Here is a 24,856-nt window from a genome sequence, read left to right as displayed (position 1 = left end):
TGGGATTCATTTTTCATGTCTTCAAAATCAGGAGGTTGGATAAAAGAAATGTCTGGGAACTCTTCCAAATTGATCTAACAGCCAATAATCACTACAACAGTCTACTATACCAAAATGTTATGGTATACAACTTTAGCAGTATTTTAGAACAGAAGCTAGAGAGCATGCTTCTTTTTTATCTCTTCCCCCTTTCTGCTATATATTTAGTAAATTTCATTATTTTGCTTGTTCAATAAGTTCTAATTCATAAAAAATACAGTAATACTTTTCTGCTTAACTATCGAATATATATTTGGGAGAATCAAATGGAAAATCATACAGTTAATGAAGATTTTTATGTGAAATGCACTTTAAAATATTGTCTTCACTTTGAAACATTGATACTTTGGTTTCTGAAAGTATGATACTCAAAGTTTCATTGTACAGAAAAGCTGAATTTTGGAAAAGTATGGGTGGTGGGCTTATTTTGTCTTTTAACCAACTCTCCTATGAGAATATTCAATTTATTTAATGTGATGTGTTCCTAATTAAAAATTAAAAATTTACTTTCATAAAAATGATGAAATAATGACAACTGATTTTCTTTTCTGGTATTTACAATTTTGTATTATAGTGAGTATAAACATATAGAAATCTGTAAAATTACTTATCCTGTACTGTTATAGCTGTTTTAAGCCTAGGCTGTTTTACAATGATCTCCTAGCTCAGAAAGTGACAAATTTGAATACAAGACGGTCAGAGCTCACTATGGCCATGAGCTTGTTAGTACCTTTCCTTTGTGATGCCAGTCCTGGATTTGCTATGGACTTTTCTGTCCCTAGGATGGTATACTAGGTTAAGATAAAAATATTTAATTTGGTAAATTACAACCCATCTAATTGCAGTTTCTGTGGGCACTGCAGTAAGTTCTAGGAATTGTAATTCCTGTTTTTGCTCTTGTACTTCTTATATAGCTTTTTATGACTTTACTCTTTCTTATTGTCTGTTGTGTTTTTATTCTGCATAGCAGAACTTAGAAACAGGGGAAAAACATACCAATTTGTTTTTTTGAATGTTTTAGAGAAACCAAGCAGCTTTCTTTCTCTAAGAGTAGTCTGAAGAACCTCAGAATCACCTAGGGAGTTTGGAACATGGATTTCTTAAATAAAAATCAGTGTGGTGTGTTTGTAAGATGCTTTCTATGGATGCTTCTTTTACATACTGAGATTGAGAACCACTATGTTACGGTTAGGGGCTGTGTCCTCACTCTTGAGTCTGAGAGACCTACAGCAAAGCATGTTAGGCAGCGTTTTTGTCACAGTTCAACGCATGCTCAGATGATTTGGGATAATCACTTCTCTGCAGGTCTAAGATTCCTTATATTAAAAAATAATACTCCCAGACCCCTTTCAGTGCTAATGTTCTATAATTAGGTTTAAAGGCTCAGAAAAAGTAACTGAAGTGTTTTTTATGCCCAGCTTCATGTAATTCTTAGTAAAACACATGTCAATTTTCCATTTCATTGATTTGATCTAAGGGTTGAATGGCCCTGGTTCTGCAGTGTGCTTTGTGGCCACATTGTCAGATGACATGCCTGTTGCATTAGTATATTGATTCTAATGACAATCAGAAGTAATGTTAGAAATCAACACAACTCCTCTAAGAAGACAAATCTGCTGTAAAGCAGTGGAGTCCAATATTTTACTATATAAGGAATTAAAAAATAATAACTCTTCATTGTTAAATCTTGACTGGTGGCTTACATTTTGGGAGATTCAGAAATATCAAAAGGTACATTAATCTAATGGTGTTTGATCTATATGTATTATAAAGCTAAATGGTTATGTTTTTGGAAGTCCTCTATTTTTACTTCTCATGCAGGTAATAATGATGGTAATAGTAATAGCTAATATTGGTGGAACACACATTATATGTTAAACAAGCTCTTTGTATTTATTTCATTTAAAATCCTAACAACTCTTTTAATGAAGAGAGGTAAGTATTATTCCTATTACTCATTGTAAGATGTGGGTAGATAATTATTAGGAAGTACTTGCATAGTGATGGACAACAGTGTCATGTAGGACTAGTGTACAGCTTCTTTCCTTTTAGTACATGATGAATCTGCAACTCTATGAGATTTGCAAAATTACAGTACCTCAATTGCCAAAGTAGAATCATATATAGGACCACTGAGTTTGGTTGCTAGAGCAGAAATAAGCTGCTCTTATTTCGAATTCTGCCCTTGGCTTTTCTGAAACCTCTAGGGGGCACATGATCTAGTGGATATAAGAATAGACAGGACTTAGGATTCAATTTTGCATGGAAAGCATTTTGAATTTTGGGATTAAGGGGCAATATGAAAACCAAATATTATTTCTGATTGATCCAGGATTGAGGAAAAGCTCATGAATTAAAAGTATTAAAATATATATATATATATTCAATCATCAGTTACTTACTGACCAACTCCTAAAGACAGACTATACTTAGCAGTATATTTTAGAACACTTAGCAGGAAAGGAACAATCATTATTTATGATAATTTAAGCCAGTTCCCTAAGAATTAAAATATACAATTAGTATATTTTTGTTAATGGCAAAATATTCAGTGCCTGATTATCTGATTTTGTTTTGTAGATCTTGGGCAGTCAATATTTTATACAACCACATGTTTGCTACCCTTTCTCAATGATGATATTCTGAGTACTTTGCCCTACACGATGATTTCAACGTTAGCTACCTTTCCTCCATTTCTGCACAAGGATATTATTGAATACCTTAGCACATCTTTTCTACCAATGGCTATATGTAAGTTCAATCTTATCTATCTATTACCATATTATTTTAATTTATTATACAAACGGAATTTTTTTATTTTAGGCTCTTGTTTTTTTAAGATAAGAATGCTCATTTGCTATGACATATGGTATGGTTTAAATTTAATCCTTTCAGCATTGACATTATGATGTAGATCAAAGAAATAAAAGACAATTATACTTGGTTTGATTGTATAGAATAGGAAGAAAGAGAATAATCTATACTTCATACTCATAAACTATAGTATCTTATGCCACATTAGAAAGAAGTATAAAGACTGTTTCCTCTAATGTAGACATTCTCATTTGCACCTGAAGGCAGTACAGTAAGATGGAAAGAACAACAGATAAAGTCAGGATGTAATGATTCTAGTCCCCACCCTGTCCCTATTTGCCATGTGATTTGGGAGTTTAACTCACATTGTTGAAACCTCACCCACAGACAGATGACCATATTAACTTCCCTCATTGGGGTGTGTGATGAACAATGAGTCAAAATTTAGGAAGTCACTGAAGAAAGCTAAAGCCTGCAGTTCATGTGCAAGGTATAGTTAGAACTGGCCAGGTATGGGTGGCTCATGCCTCTAATCCCATCTGCTTAAGAGGCTGAGATCTGGAAGATCATGGTTTGAAACCAGGATGGTTAGCAAAGTCTATAAGATTTCATCTCCAAAATAACCAGCAAAGGTCAGGCTGGACATATGTTTCAAACGGTATAGTGCTAGCTGAGCAGGCAGACTGAGCAAGCATGAGGTCTTGACTGGTACTGCCAAAAAAATTGGATTTTGAATTAATTTGTTTTAGTGGGTAATCTGGAAAACATCGTGGATTTAGGAGTAAAACATATCTAGATTCAAATCACAGCCCTTCCACCTGCTTGTTGTGTGACCTTAGGAAAGTTCCTTAATTGTTCTATTTGTTACCTATAAAGGAGTGAAGTGGTCATGATGATTAAAACCATTAATCTGGAACAATGGTAAAGTGTTGATCCAGTGCCTGGTATACAATAACTGTTAAGTTTACTCCTCTCCTTCCCTTACTTCTTGTTCTATAAACACATCTTCATTAGTCACATCCAAATCTTACCCATCATTGTTCATTATTTTAATTTTATGTACTTTTAATCTTAATTGAAGTTGTTCTTTATCGCCAACTAGTAAACACATATTCTTTCTGAGCTACACTGGCATATTTTACTAACAAGTTTGGTTTTAGGAATGAAATTGTGATTTTATGTTTTTTCAGCAAATCTGATCTAATTACGTAGCAATCCAGAAAAATAAACAGACTGATCATTCCATTTAAGTTACAGAATATGTGTTTTTTTCCCATTTGTCTGGGTAACCTTATAGATATGTACTTGCTTATGGGAAAATTCTTAGAACTGTGTAATCTTGTTTTTAGATAAGTAATATTAGATTAAGTAATATTAAATGTTAGGAACAAGCATGGACACTTTTGTTTTTTTTTTTTAAGAATAGCAGGTGAGGAGATAAACTTCTTAGTAATAAATTATTCACTGTATTCCTACTTCTTAGGAATAAGGTAAAATTTTGGGAAGGCTATTGAATATAATAAGCTTCTGAAGTTTTTGTTGGTCATGGGGCTTGACCTTTGAGCCTGAGTCCTATCCCTCAGCTCTTAGCTCAAGGCTAGTGCTCTACCACTTGAGCCACAGCATCACTTTGTTTTCTGGTGGTTTATTGGAGACAAGAGTTTCACAGCCTTTCCTGCCTGTGCTGGCTTTGAACTGCGATCCTCAGACCTCAGCCTCCCGAGATAGGCATGAGCCACTGATGCCTGGCTGAAGTTATACTTAAGATTGGCCAGGCATTGAAATATCTGAGAATTCATTTCTTCATAGTTGGTCATTAATTTCTACTTAATTAGAAATATAAACCCCAAAATACACATTTTTTATTACTATACATGGGGGTTTTAATTCTACATACCAATTTTTGGGTACAATTCATCTTAGTCACTGTTGCCCCTTCTATTGCCAAACATACCCATAGGCAAGGTAAATCCTTACTTACGAGGCATTTGAATTTGGCAACTGAGGAGAACAAAATAGTGAGTTGCTTTTACGAATTTGTGTCAATTTTAGTGTTTATTTGTGGAATTACTTGATGTTCATTTAAAAGTGTGAATAATTCAGTCCATATCTCTGAGTCTTAAATTTTTTTTTTCTATCATAAAGGAAGGTTTGGAAAAAAGTCAGTCTCTAAGCTTATTTATGGCTTAATAATTCTAGGTAAAATAACATGAATCTTACTTTCTGTAACAGGCACAAATCTTGAACTAACCCAGTTGTTGATCTGATTTATATGTTTATTTTGTTCTTCTAGGTTTCTTTTTACCTTGGTTTTGACTTTATGTCTCATCATCATTCTGGTAAATCAATAGTAGCCGCTCTTTGTTACTTTTAAGTCTCAGAATAAATTATAGTACCAGCTTTTACAGCCATATTCTATTATGCTAGTCAGGTGCTTCTTTTTTGTGCTTGTTTTACAAAATATATAGACATGGATCCAAAGATTCAAGGATCTTGTTCCAGATTGATTATGTGAAAATGAGTTTATGGGAGAATGTGAATCTGGTTATTGTAACCATGGGGGTAGTTCAGTGTCTAGAAATTCTGACTAAAGCAAGACAGGAAAATTTAACTTCAGAATATTTTTATTTCAAGATTGAGATATTAGTATGAAAGATACTGTACTTTGGAAGATACTTGATAGAATCTTTAAGACAGAAATGCAGTTGGGCATGGTGGTTCATACCTATAATCCTAGCTACTTGGGATGTGGAAATGTGGAGGATTGGTTCAAGGCTATTCTGAGCAAAAAGTTAGTGAGAACCCATTTCAACTAATAAGCTGAGTATGATGGGGTTTTGCCAGTTATCCCATCAATGTAGGAGAGATAGATAGGAGAATCACAGTCCAGGACAGCATGGGCAAAAATGAGAGACTCTGTCTGAATAAAAGCAAAACCAAACCAAAACAAAATGAGCAGAAAGGCTCTGTTTTTTTAATGTGGTGTTTCTAAGATCAATAGTAAAACATGAACATTTTTTCAGGTGTTAAATTATTGTATAACCAATGATAATGTAATTAATGGTAATATCATTGTCTGCATCACCTGGATAATGAAATTGTGAGCTTTGCGGTAGACCTGATGAGGTATTGCAGCTCTTTCAGATTGATCTTGCATGTATAGCTATGGGTGCGTCATGCCATCTTTGTTCATAAATGAAACACTTAAAATAACTTCTTAAAAAGTTTGCAGAGCAAGTATCAAATTGTTATAAAATTTCTGTTGACATAGCTTTCTTCTTTAACTTTTTCCATAAATATAACTTCTCCTTATTCTACTTGTATGCAATATATTTTGTTTATAAAAGTATATTAAAAGAATTACTAAGAATTGAAAAAAACACTTGCATGTCACCATGGAAACCTTTTTCCAATAAAGGATCTGTGATTTTTGGACTGAATTAAAATGTGGATGTTTGGAAGATGATGCTTTGGTAGAGGTGAAAAAAAAACCCAGCTTATTCTAAATTGACAGGCTATTCCAGTTTACTCCAACTGACAAAGGCTACATTTTTCTTAGACAGTCTTTGCTATTTAGCCTAGGCTGGATTCAAACTCATGATCTCCCTGCTTCTAGACTACATCATTTTTAAAGATACTGATAAAGCTGAAGAATTATGTAGCTTTAAATAAGGTGTTCCTAGTGTACTCTGCTATCCTGGACTATGCTGTCGAATCCAGTTTCTTTTCTAATCTAGATATCTCAAAAAGTCACTTACTCTCAAAAAAATAAAGTGTTCATTTGAATCTTTGCACTGACTTAAAAATAATCATCTGTCATGTGCCTGTGTCTCACGCCTTTAATCCTACCTACTCTACTGTGCTCTGATAATGTAATGTGAGTGTCATAATTTGAAAGCAGCTCAGGTCGGGAAGTCTGTGATACTCTTGTCTCCACTTAAGCACCCATAATGCCAGAGTTGGAGTGTTGCCTCAAGTGGTAGAGTACTAGCTATGAGCCAAAAAGCTCAGAGACAGCTCCCAGTCTCTTGAGTTCAAGCCTCTGGAGTGGCACCAAAAAAAAATCATATGATTCCAGGCTGTTGGCCATGTATCATTTTTGTTTTTTTTATTGCCTGCTATTATATATGATATACAATGTGTTTTTATGGTGTTCTGAAGACTAATACTACGTAGAAAAAATTAAAGGTATTGATAATATTTAAGTAATCTTTAATATATAAAGGTTTTTATTAGCTAATGATTGTATTATACAGTAAGTCTTACTGTAAGAATTTTATTGTTAAATTATGAAAGAGCTGATCTTTAATCCTCTAGCTGTTGAAAAATCTCATCTTGTCAGACCTTTGTTTCCTTAGTTATGATCCTGTCAATAATCCTAACTTCTCTGGTTTATATTCATGTTTGTTGTGAAGATGGTCTTGACTAGTTTATATATACAAGTCTATATTTTGACTAGTCTACATACTAGGATACATGCAAGTGTAGAATGAATCAATGCATGTCACAGACGTATAATTCTTCCCCAAATAATTTTAATATTCTGCTGAAATCTCTATATTGTTTTGAAATTTAATCTTTCTAAATATTGTTTCTGGCAAAAGGCCATCTACTAGAGGTTGGACCCTGTATCTCTTAGTTGGTTATATCATAAATAGTTTGTTGTATGCATAAATAGTAGTTATTATAGAAGGTTCTGTACTACTCAAGAACGCTTCCAGTGTTGGTGGAAGCCCTCCTTCCCTGTTACTGTCTGTCTCTGTCTCATGTTACCATGGGTTCGATTCAGGGCCTTGTACTTGCTAAGGGGCCCATTACCAGTTGAGCTACTGTACTTGTCCCTTTTTGTGTTGGTAATTTTTGTGGTAGGGTCTCACTTTATGCCCAGGACAGCCTGGAATGTGATCTTCCCAGTTTTGCTTCCTTTTGTCTCTGGGATGATAGGAACCAGACACTGTATTCAGCCATTGTGCTTCCTTCATAGCTTGGGACATGCGCAGCCATTGGTTGAAATGGAATCCTATTAACTTTCTTAAAATATAAAATTATTTGTTGACCACTGTGCACCATTATTTACAAGAAAGTAAACAATATGCAGTTAGATAATGTTCTTATTACCACAAAGTTATTTTCCTGGCTTTTAGAGAACTAGTAATCCAAAACTAGTTGGATAGATTGAGCCTATATATGATGAATGTATTGGAGTAAAGAAATAGCATGTAGGTTAATAATTATAAAATGTTGTTCACTCATTTATGTCAGCAGATCCTAAATTATTAGCATCTCTAACAAGCTGGCCACATTTTCATGAGCCAGGTCTTAGATATTTCATGATTCATAACCTTTTAGTATACAAATTTCAATATTCTGTGAATTAATGGTTCACAGGAACCTTTAAATGTCCATTTAGTATTGCTAAAGATTTTTCTAGTTTTCTCATCTGAATGTAGAAGGTGTGGGTAGTGATAAAAATTTCCCTGTTTCAGGGAGTTTTGCTTAACAAACTGTAATTGCATTTATATGTCTATAGGAGAGGCAGAAAGAATCCCAATTTGAATCCAATTTGGGCTACATAGCAAGTTCAGGTACAAGGCTGGAGGAGAGGGTTTACTTATCAGTCCAGGTAATGCTGTCTGGCATCAGATTGTGTTGATTTTTTTCAAGGTGACTTTATTATTTTTACCCTTTAGAAAAATGTAAGGCCAGGGTGGATTACTTTCAATGTATTCTAATCAGGTCACCACCTCTCATTTGAATCAACCCAATACCGTCTAAATTGGTCTTTTGGCTTTTCCTTTAAGACCTACTACTTCTCCATACAAAAACTGGAGCTGTCCTCCAAACATGTAAATCTGATTATGGCACATTCCACATCCAAACAATCTAGCTTCCTCTCACTGTTTCCAGATTCAGCAACCTCACAAGGCTCTCTGCCTACCTCCGTGCTTTTATCATTGCCTTTCAATGTGACCACACTGCATTATGTATGTGGACCTTTCTGCAGTTCCATAAAGACACTGAATTTTTGTGTTTGCTCTATGTATTGTCCTTTGTTTCAAAGTCCTTCTCTCAAATGGGCAATGATTATTATCTCCTTTATCTCAAGTACCACATCTTTGAAGATGTCCTTTATTACCTGCAAAACTAATACAGAACTTCCATCACTGTCTATTTCCCTGTGCTGCATTACTTTCTTATGGTACTGTTGGCGCTTCTGGAACAGTGCTTGTCCATGGAGCTTTCTGTGATGATGGTAACGGTGTGTAAAATTTTATACTACCCAATACAGTGGCCTCCACCACATGTGGCTATGGAGCATATTTTTGTGTCTTAAGTGAGAGAGCCAAGTGAAATTTTAAATTTTATTTAGTTTGAACGAATTTAAATGTAAATAACCACTTTTGGCTAGCTGCTGCCAAATTAGGTAACAGTTCTGGCAGCTAACCTTCATAAGAACGAAGACTTGTGTGTGTGTGTGTGTGTGTTTTTTTTTTTTTTGTCAATCGTGGGTCTTGAACTCTGGTCCTGAGCGTTGTTCCTCAGCTCTTCAGCTCAAGGCTAATGTCCTACCCCTTGGGACAGCACCACTTCTGGCTTTTTTTCCTGCTTATGTGGTGCTGAGGAATTGAATCCAGGGCCTTATGCATGCGAGGCAAGCGCTCTACCACTGAACCACCTTCGCAGCCCAAGACTTGTGTTTCTTACCATTGAATCCCCAGAGCCCAGAACAATGTTTGGTATGTAGGAAGTCCTGCAGAAAATACTGTAGTAGAAACAAATGACTAGATTAGTAGCTATGAATTCCAGTGATTTGGACTATAATCCGACAATTAAGCTGGCTACACACATGCAAATAATTGGATCTGTTTTATAAAACAGCTTTTATTATGCACTTACTTTTTTGGGTGAGTTATATACCATACTACACTTGGAATTATAAAATATAGGAACATATTATAGGATTGATATTATCCTTCTCTCAAATGGTCACAGGATTTATTTTCTTATCTTCTTTATCTTAAGCACCACATCTTTGAAGATGTCTTTTCTTACCTTCAAAACTAACACAAATACTTCCATCACGTTCTATCTATGGATAGAGGGCATGACAATAGTGATTGCTATGGTAGTACTGTGAAGATAACTGAAAAACTTTTAATTGTATTTCCTGAGCACAATATTAAATATAAGATGTTCTTATTTGTCTATCATATGTATTTTTGTATTTTTATACCCTTATAGGGACTAGGGACAAACTGCATATCTACTCACATAATGCCTTTTAAACAAGATTCAATAAATGATGTCTGCTTTTTCATGTTTATTAAGTTAGAATGGTGGTTATTTTATTCAGTCTAGTTGATGGCTTTGAAATTGTCTGTTTATGTAAGCACTGGAGCCAATTTCCTGGAGCTTGAGCCAGGAGAACATTTTTGACTTTGTGGCTGGCCAGATTTGAAGGAGAACATGGATTTGTAGGGGTTATAGGGACATCCAAAGGTCACTGAGCCATTTGAGCAGTTTTCCAAGTAGACCTCACCTAAATCTTCTGAGACAGTTGGACACCTCCCATTTTAAAAGGACTTAATTCTCTTTATGGTAATTTTCATTGTTAGAAAATGCTTATTAAAAATTGCACACAAATTTAAACAAAAGTGAAGACACTTATACTTAAAAGAATGATATATAGTGATACCTATATGTTCCTTTTTCCCCTGAGTTATTTTTAAAACAAAAGACACAGAAATACTGTACTTGGTATTAGTCTTCCCACTCCTGGATACTTTGCTATGCAATTCTTTTTTTAAATTTCTCATCCCTCTAATTTCTCAAAAGGAGATTCAAGGCCAGCTTGAGTCAAAATAAGCTGATGTGCTGATTAATTTAACATGTAGTTTGGCGCTTCTCAAATTAAGTAAGTTATAATTTTTGAATGTGGTACCCTTACAAGCTGAATTGAAAAAGTACTCTGGCTAAAGAATGAGAACAACTGTGTCTTGTTTTTAGTATTTGTGCTCAATGGTTGTTTTCCTTGATTGACTATACTAATTAATCAACTTTGCCATTAAAAGCAGAATAAGGTAGAAGCTTGCATAGCAAAACCAATTTCATACTAGTGTTTTGGAGCTTGGTGCATAGGAGCCTATAAAAAGAAGTTCTAGCTGGACACTGGTGGTTTATACCTGTAATGCTACCACTCAGGAGGCTGATATCTGAGGATTGCAGTTTAAAGCCAGCCTGGGTAAGGCAGTCTGTAAGACCCTTTTATCTCCAGTTAACCAGTAAAAAGCTGGAAGAGGAGGTATAGCTCAAGTCATAGAGTGCTAGCCCTGAGTGAAAAAGCTAAGGGACAGCTCCTAGACCCTGAGTTCAAGTCTCAATACACATAACACACACACACACACACACACACCAGAGTGTACTTGTGTTCATAGATTTGCCTAATTATTAAGAACATATTTACATTGTGCAGCCAAACTAATTTATGTACCTTAATATCACTCAATGGTGAGTTAGATGCACTGTGCTACAGTGAGAATATAAACAAACTCAAGTTAAATGGAGCTCCACTATGGATGTATTACGTTTAAAAAAAACCCGTTGTAATAGCCACTGTACATCATGGTGTTGGAAGTTCTTTATATTTCACTTTCTTTATTCCTCTATTACATGATAGGTCTTTTGTTAGTGTTTTACTTATCATGTGTCACTATATCCTCCCCTTTGTGGGTATAGGTGAGATACATTTCCCACATATTGTACTATAATGTAGAATAATACAAAGCAGGTTTTGAGGTTATCTGTTTTTAGTCATTGCCCCTGTCAAAGATCTTTCATGTATAGAAGACTGAGAGTTGTCTTTTTGAGAGTCTCATACTACCAGCATGCTATTCTACTTATGCTTGACAACTTGGCACCTAAGCCAGGTTTAAGAAGTTTCTCTTAACTTCATTTATCCCTAAGAAAAGAGAAATTTATTTATATTTGAATCTTTGTGTGTGTGTGTGTGTGTGTGTGTGTGTGTGTGTGTGTGTGTGGTGCTGGGGGTTGAACTAAGAGCCTTACATTTGTGAGCTCTATCACTTGAACCATACCTCCAGGTTCTTTTGCTGTTATGTTTTTGGATACCCTCCTTTTTCTAAGGCCATCCCTGGACTGCTGTCCTCCTATCTCTGTGTAATGAAGACACTCATTTAGTACAGGTGTGACACCATACCTGTTTATATTTGAATTTTAATAAAGGTCTACTTATTGTGGGTTTCCTCTCAATTACTGTGTTTGGGCTAATAAAGTGCTCTTTGGAAACTTGGTTTTGAATATATAAATTAATTACCTATTGTACTCTATTAAAAAAAGAAATAAATTTAAAATAGTGTTTGATATTCTTGTGTACAAGGCAATTAAAGATGTTTTCCAAGCAGTATATAAGTGGAAATCAAGATTATGCAGCTATTAGGTGAATTTTGAAGACATAGCTTGCTTTTCTGTGATTGAATATGTTGGCATAGAATAAAATGTCCAGAAACAACATTATTCACAGATTCAAAAGTGCTTTATTTCAAACAACTTAGATCAATATGAAGATGATAAGCTTGGAAAACTAAAAAAAAAAAAAGTGACTCTCACAATAATGAAGACAATGATGAAGTTTCATATGAAGGTTTGAATAAAACTATAAAGACATAGAAACATAAATTTAAAAATTAATGCAGTAATTTAGAATAGATGATTAAAATTTGTATGTATAATTCATCAAGTTACAGATTATTGTAAGCTTATTTATCTGCATCTCTAAAATGCATTCATGTTGCATTAAAATTTAGTTTTACTTTCTTACTAGGACCACCTTCGACTTGACTTTATATTTGGACATAGAGGATTTTATTTTTCTCTTCCATCTAGAAGTAAACATCTTGGGAGTAGAGACCACATTTGAGTACAACTTTGATAAAAATCATTACATCATATTCTCGCTTTGCTCCTTTTGCAGTAGATCCTCTGTAGGATTTATACAGTTGTACGCGACTGTGGTTTTATTGGTACAAAACCCCTATTGGCTTAGTTGGGACTTTTTTTTCTCATGGGCTTCCCATAATATACAAAGTAGCAAGTATATAGTCTCATATATAGAGACATTATGCTGAATCTAATCAAAACCATTTTGGTTTCAGTGGGTTCTTCCAGGAGAGAAGGCGTTCCTGCCCATGTTAATCTTTCTGCATCCTCTATGCTAATGATTGCAATGCAGTACACATCTAATCCAGGTAAGTGGAAATCTGAGTATTTTAGCTAATTCCAAAATCAATCATCAGGCCAAACATAAAACAAATAAGCAAAATGTTTCTGTGTGAAAATTTCTCTTCTCGGTGGAATAGACAATGGGAGTTGTTTAGAAAATATACTTTTGAATTAGATTTCCTTGCCTATTATAGTGATCTTGTGTGCTAGTAATATTTTTAGAATGTTACAGGATAAATTTTAGAACACTAAAGGGAAATTGATTGGTTTAACTATGTAGAAATAATTAAATTAGAAATATAAAAATAATTTCTTGTTCTAACATAACTACTATTAATAATGTGGCAAATTTCTTCCTCTAATGTCGCAGAAATGTCACGAACATCCTTTTATGCATTTCTGATTATTTCCATAGAATAAATTAATGAAAGAGATTCCTGGTTTAAAGGGGTTAAAAAATGTCAATATTCTCACTAGTTGTATATGATGTCTTATTGTGATCTGTCATTTATTATTACCATAAAATTTGTATAGAGTTAAATAGATGAAAGATAATAAGCCATTTTGGTTTTTGTGTCACTATTTTGGACAGGTTTTTCCATGATTTATTGTCTGATTTCTATTTAATAATGTAACTGCATTTAAGCTTTGGGGACATGACCTAAAAAGCTTTTGTTCAAGTCAAAGGCAAAGCTATGAATTCTGTTTTTATTTTCATTGATGTTTATTTGGAAAGTGAGCAAATTTCATGAAACTTTTTAGCCTTCTATCCAAGTAGAATAATAATGAAGTTTTACTCAGAGTTAGGAAAAAATTGTCTCTTCACGTCAAATCTTAATGCATCTTACTCTAGAGTGCTGTCCTTATGTCTGTCTCTCTTCTTTTTCTCCTTCTTTCTTTTTCTTTTTCTCTCTCTCTTTCTCTTAATCTCTCTCTCTCCCTCTCTCACTTGCTGTCTCTCTCTCTCTCTCTCTTTCTCTTTTTCTTCCTTTCCTTTCTTTTGGCTTGTCCTGTTTCCCAACTGGCCTACAACTCCTGAAGTCAAAGGATTCTTCCTCCTCAGCCCTCTGAGTCACTGGGACGAAGGCATGCAAAACCACGCTGGCTTTTATACTTTATTTTGGTCTGTTTGTGCTACCATAACAAACACAATATAATCCACGTGGTTCAAAAACAGCAATAATTTATATCTCACAGTTCTAGAGGCTAGGAGCTCCATGATCAAAGGGATGGCAGATTCAGTATCCAGTGAGGTTTGTTCTGTTTCTTCTCATGCTGGAAAGGGGAAAGGAGTCCTCTGGGGCTTGTTTTATAAGGGCACTAATCCTATTCATAAGGGCTCTGACTTCATGAGTTGATTACCTTCTAAAGGCCTTACCTGAACACCATGATATTGATTATTAAAAGCTAGCATGATTTTTTGGGAGGGGGTAAAATTATTCAATAGGTTGCATTCCGTCCCCCAAATTTCACATCCTTTTCACATCTGAAATACATTCATTCAATTCTGAAAACCTTACATTAATTCATTCTGAAGATGAGTTTCTAGACCCTATTTCTAAACCTCAGGAGTCCTGAGTTAGGTCTAAGCACTTGTCCCCATCTGCCAAATAAAGAGTTATGGTGAAGGACAGAGAAAGGAAATTTATTATATGGCAGCCGTGGGAAAGCAGCACTTCAGAATATCTTCAGCATCTTCAAGGTGCAGACATTAGCTTCAGGTTAAATAGGAACAACTGGGACAGTTGTGAAAAGGTATAGTTAAAACAGTTCCCCAAACACAGATATGACCTGGTTGATGGTTGGTTTAGTTTGTTCTTGGAAGAATTCTGGAGAAGTTGTTATTGTCTTCACCATTGCAATGGAACAGGAACAAGGTGCCTGTCAGACAGTCTCGGGAGCTTTTGGTTGTTTTTATTAAGATGCTAAGATGGCGTTTCTTGTTTGAGGGGCAGTTTGTCTTTCATCACAAGGTACTTCCCAGAGACATATTCTTCCTGGAGCTGAAGGTTGTGGTAAAATTATGGAGACAAGGAGCACCTCAGATCAAAGGGCCCAGATGCAAAGTGAAGGGGAGTTTTGAGTGCTTAGCTTTTAGTTAATTTATAAGCCCCAGCAAACCCATCTTTTAGGTTACCTCTTACAATCCCAGTTTTTGAACTTCTCTAAAGAATATTCTCCAAATAATCTGATTTCATCACTCACAAATTCTGCCTTCTACCAAACATTAGGACATGAACATAATTCTCCAAGTTATCTGCCATTTTATAACAAGATGGGCCAACCCCCAGTTTCCAATAACATACTCCTCTTTTCTGACACCTCTGCTTTTATTGTTCATTTTCCCACTGTTCAGGATCTCTTGTGCAATCTTTAAGAAGAGTAGGATTTTTCTCTACAGTTCTTTTGGTTGACCCAGTGGGAGAGTGAATTTGTCAAGGAGATAGAAAGCTTGTGTCTGTCTAACAAGAGCCTTAAACTACAAACACATTTGTGGTTTGCTTAACAGGAAGTCTTAAAGATAGGTCAACTCTATCGGGGGACTGAGATAGTATCTTTGTGCTTCCCTTGGACTTACCTTCATGTTTGTACAATGGGTGTCACAGTGGACATAATTATATCTCCATAATACCACATCCCAAACCAGAATCAATCAGAGTCATTACAGAAAGTTCTGTTGGTACATTTCTTTTCCTTTTCTTCAGAGAGAAAAAAAAAATGTTTCAAAATCTCTCAAAGAGATTCTCTCTTGTGTTTACTGGCCAGTTCTGAGTCCCACTCCTCATTACAAGGTGGGGCAGAAGTGTGTGTGGGAAGTCTGGGGAAGCCTGTATATGGCTGATGTCTAGGAAGAATGGGTATTGATAGCAGTTAGGTAGTGAGAGTGCTAAAAGGTGATCATGTCATGTCAGGAAGCCAGGAAAACAGAGTGATTTAAAAATGGACAGTGGTCAGCATATTAAACACTGTCAAGTAAAATGCAAACTGAAAAATTAGTTGAATGTCCCAGTCATTCACTGGTGGTCACTGATGACTAAAGTGAGGCCAATTTCAATGTAATGAAAGAGCTGAAAGTTTCAAGTAGATATGTATTTAATTAAGAATCTTCCTTCCATATATGAATATAGGCAAATCAAGGAAGCTTTGATTTTGTGTGGCTTAAAAAAAAATCCTGTGTAAGATGGAGTTGATAATCAACTGATAAAATCCCCACTATAACTCTATCAGTCTGTCATTGCTTACTTGTTCAGCTTTAGGAAAGAGGAGAAGCTAAGCCTCGGTTTAATAATTGCAACATGGCTTTGAGATAATGCAAATCAAGCTCTTAGCACAATACTTGGCACATGATGGTACCTAATAAATATGAGCTTTTATTATGATACCACTTGGCTAAGTTTTTTCCCCCTATGTGGTTCTTGATTGTGTTGATGCAGTTTAAATTATGGAGGTATGATTACTAGAAACTTTTCTTAATATATTCTTTTTTTTTTTTTTTTTTCGGTCATGGGGCTTGAACTCTGGGCCTGGGCGCAGTCCCTCAGTTCTTCAGCTCAAGGCAGGTACTCTGCCACTTGAGCCACAGCGCCATTTCTGATTTTCTGAGTGGTTTATTGGAGATAAGAGTCTCATGGACTTTCCTGCCCGGGCTGGCTTTGAACCATGATCCTCATATCTCAGCCTCCTGAGTAGCTAGGATTATAGGCCTGAGCCACCAATGACTAGCTCTTAATATATTCTTTATCAATTCCATGTAAAAATTCTTCTTTAGGACCTTGAAATAAAGCTTGGTAAAGCCCAATGTTTATATAATTTTTAAAGTATGAATATACAGAGGTAAGTAATTTCTAAATCAATAATTGGAATGAAAAGTCAAACTACAGTAGTTTATCATGTCTCAAAAGATGATTGGTATTTGTATTTTATGTACAAATTACATTTTCTCCCTTACAGTGTATCATTGTCAATTATTGGAATGCCTCATGAAATATAAACAAGAAGTCTGGAAAGTAAGTTTTGAGTCATATTCAACCCCAAATTATTAACTGATGCTTTGTAGGCAGAGGTTCTTACCTCTGAGCCATGCCTCCAGCCCTGTGTTCTTTTTATTGTTGTTGTTATTATTATTCTTTTTATTATTTTTAGTCTTGGTCCTGGGGCTTGAACTCAGGGCCTGAGCATTGTTCTTAAGCTAGTATTCTACCATTTGAACCACAGCTCTACTTCTGTTTTTTTTTTTTTTTTTTTGTGTGTGTGTGTGTGTGTGTATGTTTTTTTTTTTTTTTTGCTGGTTAATTGGAGATAAGAGTCTCATATACTGGCTTTGAACTGAGATCCTCCTGAGATCTCAGCCTCCTACAGATGTGAGCTTGGCTGTTGCTTGCCTTTTTTTGTTATTTTTGAGATAAGGACTCATGCATTGAGGCCATATGCCTATTTTAGGCTTCCTATTTATAACTAGAATAAAAGCTGTGTGCCACCAAGTTCAGCTCTCTATTCAGAACGGGGTCTGTGAACTTTTCTGCCTAAATGCCCTCACACTTTGGTCTTCTCAATCTTAGTTTCTTAAGTAGCTAGGAATATAAACATGAGCTGTCAGGACCCAGCAGGGAAATATTGTTTGTTTTGTTTAAAAAAACAGTAATTAGCATGGTGGTCTATGCTATTCCAAAAATTTGCTCTAATATTAATCTTTTTTTTTTCTTTTGTGGTACTAGAGATTGGATGCAGGACCTCACACTTGGTAGGCAAGCAAGCCTCTACCACCTTGAGCTGTGCCTCCAACCCTAATATGAATCTGATTAGAGAAAAATTTGATAAAAGATAGTGTACTTTTGAACTCTCCCTTTGCAATAGGACCCATAAACAAATAATAACAATAATGTTTTAATGTGATCTAGTCTGTGAGGCTTACCTGCATGATGAGATTCTGGGAAATTACCCAACTCAGTGTCTCCATTAGAATTTTCACTGCTTTGGTAGTATTGAAAGAATTTATCTTTATTTGTATTTGATGATGCTTAAATCCAAACATGCTTCCTATTTCCTTCAGGATCTTTTGTATGTGATTGCCTATGGGCCGTCGCAAGTGAAACCTCCAGCTGTGCAAATGCTTTTCCACTACTGGCCCAATTTAAAACCTCCTGGTGCAATAAGCGAGTACAGGGGATTACAGTACACAGGTAAGGGGACAAGAGCACTGTGGTATCCTGTCTTTCTCTGGTGCCACTTGTGCCTCACCTATCTTGAAAAGAAAATCTTGCTAGGCTTTGTTTACTGTGCTTTTAGGCATTGCCATAAATCTTTCTGAAACTAGATAGTTTAATAAATTAATTGGTTGGGTATTGAGGTTCTAGCTATACTTGGGAGGCTAAGAGTAGTATTCCCCCTCCCCCTCCCCCTCCCCCTCCCCTTCCTCCTCCCCCTCCTCCTGGTCTTGGGGCCTGAGCACTGGCCTTGAGCACTGTCCCTCAGCTCTTCATTTCATGGCTAGTGATTTACCACTTAAGCCACAGCACCACTTCCAGCTTTCTTTGCTTATGTGGTACTGAGGAATGGAACCCAGGGCCTCATGCATGCAAGGCAAGCACTCTACCACTGGGACTGAGTCACCTTCCCAGCCCATAAGCACATTTCTTAAAGTTGGAAATGGTTATTGTTGGTGTTTTATGTTACTAATAATAGAAAATGTTTCAGTACTGACAAGTGAATAATTCGAATGTAAAATCCCCCCAAATGTTGGATATATCTATAGAATAAAATATGAAACCATTGAAGGCTTTGGTAATAATAATTTCTAATTAGGTTTCTCAAGTAAGCATTCATATGATGATACTTGCTTGAATGGACAATAAATGAAATGAAAATTTTTAATTGGATAAATATTTGATGATGTTCCTGGCAGTGTACTTTTTGTTGATACACGAACTAACACAAAAGTGGGAGTTTAATACAATCTAGATATGAGAATTAATTGTATTCAAATTCTTATAGTGTGTCTACTAGGCATTATTCTGGACACTGATAGGCAGAACATTGAATAAAACAAACTAAAATTAATATAATGGAGCTTACATTCTAGTTGTGGAGGAAACACTCACCAATAGTGGTAGTAAGTTCTAAGGTAGAGCAAATACAGAGCTGTGGAAACACACAGAAGGGTCTCCAACTTTACTTTGATAGTAGGAAAAATTTGAAAAGGGAGATTTGTTAAGGCGTGTTCTTGAATAAGTAAATCTTGAACTGATACTTAAAGTTTTGACATCCACATACTGGATGACAGATGGGAAGGAACCATAAATGGACAAAATACAAGTCTGAGGTATAAAGAACTGCAAGGAGACAAAAGACAGCTTAATAGTATTTAGGAACTAGAAAATCTAAATGTGGCAAGGCCGTGGAGTGAAGGCAGAAAAAAGACGCATAGAACCTGTGAATGAGTTTGGATTTTTTTCCCTAATAATAAAGGGAAACAAGTCATTGGCTGTGAATTGGAGAAGAGCTCCCCAGACCAGCACACTAACATCCACTTCCATTTATCCCTTTCAACCATAGTCCTAGGAAGGATCACCCAAATCTGTGTTCACAAAAATTAGCTCAATGATTAGATCGTTTCAACTCTTTTATAGTCTATCTGATCAAGATGTGGCCATCTAAAGGCATCCTTAGCAGTCATGTATTGAGGCTACCATTTGTTGACAACCTCCCTCCCCTCCCCCCCGCCCCTCCCCCCTTTCCCGAGTTAGGATACAACTTCTGCAGGTCACTTTAGGCTCTGGGGATGTATATAGCTCTCTTAGAACTCCCATTCAAGTAGATTATAACAGTCTATGCAGGAAACAAAAGATATGGAGAAAACTTAATTATTTTGGTCTTTATATTACTATTTATTCAGTACTAGCTGCTTGTAAGACATTGTTCTAGCTGCCATTATCTTTCTAATATTTTAATTGCCTAATAGAACACAATTCATGCACCAAATTAGGTTTCACAGACATTTTCTCAATTTATCTTCACAAGTACCTTGAGTGGTAAGTTTTCTTTTCAATTCCATAGATGATCAGTGGAACAGGATTTAAGTAACACACTTGCATTCACACAGATAATGAGAGGCAGAGCTTAAATTTGGACTCTACATTTTCTACTCTGTGTGATATCACTTTTGACACAGTTCAGCTCTTTAATTAAATTTTGGCTAGAGTATTAGGATGTCTCTTCAATTCCTGCTGCAGTGGAGAATATACCAAAGCATATTGTCAGCAAGTAGGTGACACTGAAATCCCAAGAATTCTTAGCATTAAAAATTAGATACAGAAGCTGGACGCCAGTGGCTCACGCCTGTAATCCTAGGTACTCAGGAGGCTGAGATCTGAGGATCTTGGTTTGAAGGCAGCTGGACAGAAAAGTCCTGTTAGACTCTTGTCTCCAATTAACCACTCAAAAACTAATAGTGGAGCTTTGGATTGAAGTGGTAGAGAGCTACCCTTGAGCACAAATAGACTCAAGGACAGTGCCCAGGCCCTGAATTCAAGCTCTACAACTGACAAAAAAAAATCCTATTCTAATTATTCTGGCCATCACCTGTGTGTCTTAAATTCACATTTTTGTAGTATTCCTATTTATATATTTGTAATTAAAGTGGATTTTCTCTTGTTCAAATCAAGATACTTATTGACGATTAAAATAACCATTCATGGGGCTGGGAAGGTGGCTCAGTGGTAGGGCGTTTGCCTTGCATGTCTGAGCCCCTGGATTTGATTCCTCAGCACCACATAAGAAAAAAGAAAAAAGCTGGAATTGGCACTGTGGCTCAAGTGGTAGAGCGCTAGCCTTGAGCTGAAGAGCTGAGGGACAGCGCCCAGGCCCAGAGTTCGGGCCCCACGGCTGGACCCCAAAAAAAAAAATCAGACAAATATAAAATAACCATTCATCCTATGCACATTCTATAAGGGAGGGAAAAATTACAAACTGCATCTAATAACTAGTGATTGATTTAATATTTTTTTTTTTTGGTCGGTCGTGGGGCTCGAACTCTGGGCCTGGGCGCTGTCCCTCAGCTCTTCTGCTCAAGGCGAGCTCTCTACCACTTGAGCTACAGCGCCACTTCCGGTTTTCTGGTGGTTTATTGGAGATAGGAGTCTCACGGTCTCTCCTGCCCGGGCTGGCTTTGAACCTCGATCCTCAGATCTCAGCCTCCTGAGTAGCTAGGATTACAGGCGTGAGCCACCAGCGCCCGGCTGATTTAATATTTTGTAGCAAAGAACAAGTAGTTGTTCTTGGAGCTCTAGAATAAAAGACATGGTATAAGATTTATACATTTCCATGAAAGAGATTAAAAAAATAGAGGATATGCAAAGATGGCACTACTATGTTAAACCTAAGTTGAGCTACCAAATATCTAACTACATGTTAGTGGAATTGGATTTTTGATTTGTATAAAAGATTTACCAGTCTTTTTCTAATTCACTGTTAATTAAGTTACTATCTTTGTCTTGATTTTATCTTCACATAAACATGTTTTCAAACATCTCCCACCATATGCTTGCTCTCAATGATTACTTCTTCCTTTTTCCAATCTCTTTCTTCTTCTAGCATCTAAGACTAACTTTGCCTGTTTTTGAATTTTATAGAAATGGAGCTGTCCATTATTTCTGTGTGTGTGGTCTGTGGTGTTCAAGTTAACTATTCTTTATACATTGTTACTGCTATTTATAGTCCTGTTGTTCATTTTTATTGCTATTAGCCTACCCCTGCTGTAAATGGATATTTAGCTGTTCCTGTTTTTGTTGTTGTTGTTGTTACAAATAATGCTGCTATGAACATCCTGCATGCTTAGAATGGAATAGTGAATCAGTGGATATGGATGTATCCAATTTTAGTGGATAATGGCAAGAAGCTTTCCAATATGGATATACTAACTTGTACTCCAATTAGCAGTATAAAGAGTTATTCTTGTCTTATATTTCACATTTGGTCAATACTTTGTTTTCTTTAAAAATTTTAGCTATTTTGAAGGATATATACATGTGTCCTGTTATAATTTGCCTTTCTGTGATTATTATGAAACTAAATACCTTTTCATAATTTTTGGTTGTTTTGATATACTCTTGATATCTTTGTCATTTATATATGTTGCAAATAGGTTTTCTTGTTTTTAACTGTCCTTAGTAAAGTGCCTGCCAACAAGTGCAAGGCTTAGAGTTCAAACTTTGGTACCACCAAACTTCCTGCCCCCCACCCCCCAAATCATGAAAACTCTTGTAATGATATTTTTTTTGTTCAGAGGATGTTCTTATTTTTTTAAATTTTATTTTCATTGTCTATAAGCAGTTGTACAAAAGTGTTAGCATTCAACAAATCAGTTTATGAATATAATGCATCTGCTACTGTGTGTTTATTTCTTGATTTATAGGCTCATTCTAGCTCCTATGAGAGTATAAGGGAAACCCTGCAGCCTGTGTTTCTCTGGGTCTGGCTCACTTCATTTAATACCTCACCCCAGTTAGAATGGCCATTATTAAGAAAACTAACAATAACAAATGCTGGCGTGGGTGTGGCCAAAAGGGAATTCTATTACATTGTTGGTGGGAACGTATGTTTGTTCAACTACTCTGGAAAGCATGGAGATCCAAAACATAGAACTACCCCATGACCCAGCAGTTCTATTCAATAGAACACAAAAAGAATACACTAAAGACACCACCACAACCGTGTTTATTACACAAAAAGAATATACTAAAGACACCACCACAACCGTGTTTATTACACAAAAAGAATACACTACAGACACCACCACAACCGTGTTTATTACAGCATTATTTACCATAGCTGAGATCTGGAATCAGCCCAGATGCCCCTCAGTGGATAAATAGATCAGGAAAATGTTATATTATATATATATGTACACACAATGGAATTCTATTTATTCATCAGAAAGAATGATATTATACCATTCATAAGGAAATGGGAAGACTTGGAAAAATTACATTAAGTAATCCAGACCCAGAGAAACATAGGTTGCATCATTTCCATCTTTTTCTTTATGTTTAGTCCCTTTTATATCCCAAGAAAATGTTCCTTTACCCCAAAACTGTGATGATAATCTTTTCAACTTTTTGTGATCTTTACTTTTTACCTTTTAGGTATAGCTGGAATTAATTTTTTTCTGTTTGAGTCCCAAAGAAAGTGTTAAAAAGGCAAATGTCAGCTGGACACCAATGACTCACATGTATAATCCTAGTAAATCAGGAGGCTGAGATCTGAGGAACTCAGTTTGAAGCTAGCTTAGACCAACAAATCTGAAAGACTCTTATCTCTAATTAACTAGCAAAAATATAGAACTGCAGGTGTGGTTCAGTAATGGAGGGCCAGCTGCGGAGATTGTAGAAATCCAGCACATATCTACTTGGGAGGCAAAGATGGAAGGTGGGGATTTGAGGCCAGCCTGGGCATTAAAATTCCTGAGATTCCATCTCAACCAATGGCAGGGCATTCTGGTATGTACCAATCATCACCAGGAACATGTAAAAACACAAGTAGGAGGATCACAGTCCAGTTCAGTCTGTTACAAACATGAAGTACAAAAACAAGTGGCAGAGTGCCTGCCTAGCAAACCTGAGGCATGAGATCCTAAGCCCAATTCCCAGTACTGCTAAAAAAAAAGAAAGAAAGAGAGAAAGATAGAAAAAATAGAAAGAAAGAGAGAAAGAGAGAAAGGAAGAAAAAAGAAAGCAGCATAGTCCAGAATGGTTTATCCAATACAGTATGGTAACAAGACATAAAAGGCTTATGGATTGAAAACTATACATTATACTTTTATTATTCAACAATGATAGTTATGTTCATTAAAATAAAATTTTAAACAAAGCTACCAGAGTAAATTATTAGAATTAAGAAGTGATTTAGCAAGGTTACTATATTTAAAATTAATATACTAAAATTAATTACATATCTACTAGTAGTAAAAGATTAGTAAATGTAATTTTAGTAAATGTAAAGATTAGTAAAGATTAATAAATGTAAATACTGTCACTGACAGTAACACAAAAAAAATAAGAAATGTCCTGATGTGGCTGTGAGGCATCTACACAAAAAAGAGCATTGAGTCAAATTATAGACAAACACTGATGTGAGGCAGTGGTCACTTGTTCTGTTTTCATTTCTCTCGGTTGAGTCTTTATTGAAAACATTGTTCTTCCTTATTGGTCTGTAGTACCATTGCTTTCATAACTCAACGATCTGAAGATGGTACTGTCTTTAGATTCTTAATTTAGCTTAGTGCTGTGTTTTTCTACATACCAGTACTATACTGTCTAAATCACTATATGGTAATAATACAATCTGATACTTGCAATGTACCTTATACTATTGCTGTCTTTGCCTTGTTGAAGTTTTTATCAAGTTGAACCTAATACACACACCCAAACTGCTAAGATTTTTGTTGGATTACTGTCAATTTAGATTGGGATCGTCTCAATTAGTTTGGGGGGAACTAATATTTTTATTATGTTGACTATTCCAATTCATTCACCTGGAATATCTCTTTATGCTTAAAAAACTTTTTGAGTTAACTTAGTGCTGTTTTACCATTTTCTGTAGAGGTGTCTCACGTTCCTAGGTCATTGTTCTTAAGTGTTTATTCTGACGTTATTGTCAGTGATATATCTTCTTAAAATTGCATATTCTAATGTTTTCTTACTGTTGTAGGCATGTGATTCATTTTATTATATTGATTTGCATACAGACAGCACTGTCACTTTTTAATTCT

The 24,856-nt window shown here is 35.7% G+C and overlaps 1 protein-coding gene across 1 annotated transcript in view; it reads left to right on the top strand.

The window, feature by feature from the left end:
* Nucleotides 1–24,856, top strand: part of Unc79 (unc-79 homolog, NALCN channel complex subunit) — a 240,144-nt gene that overhangs the window by 57,879 nt on the left and 157,409 nt on the right. The window contains exons 4-7 of the mRNA XM_042692771.1: nucleotides 2,620–2,790; nucleotides 13,026–13,118; nucleotides 17,044–17,099; nucleotides 18,143–18,272. Coding sequence (XP_042548705.1) covers nucleotides 2,620–2,790; nucleotides 13,026–13,118; nucleotides 17,044–17,099; nucleotides 18,143–18,272 — 450 coding nt within the window. The remainder of the gene's footprint in view (nucleotides 1–2,619; nucleotides 2,791–13,025; nucleotides 13,119–17,043; nucleotides 17,100–18,142; nucleotides 18,273–24,856) is intronic.

The sequence above is a fragment of the Dipodomys spectabilis genome, unplaced genomic scaffold (genome assembly GCF_019054845.1).
Source record: "Dipodomys spectabilis isolate Male_0828 unplaced genomic scaffold, ASM1905484v1 ptg000157l, whole genome shotgun sequence".
NCBI classification, from domain to species: domain Eukaryota; kingdom Metazoa; phylum Chordata; class Mammalia; order Rodentia; family Heteromyidae; genus Dipodomys; species Dipodomys spectabilis.
Note: the sequence above shows the minus strand (reverse complement) of the source record. Positions and strands in the feature narration are given on the sequence as shown.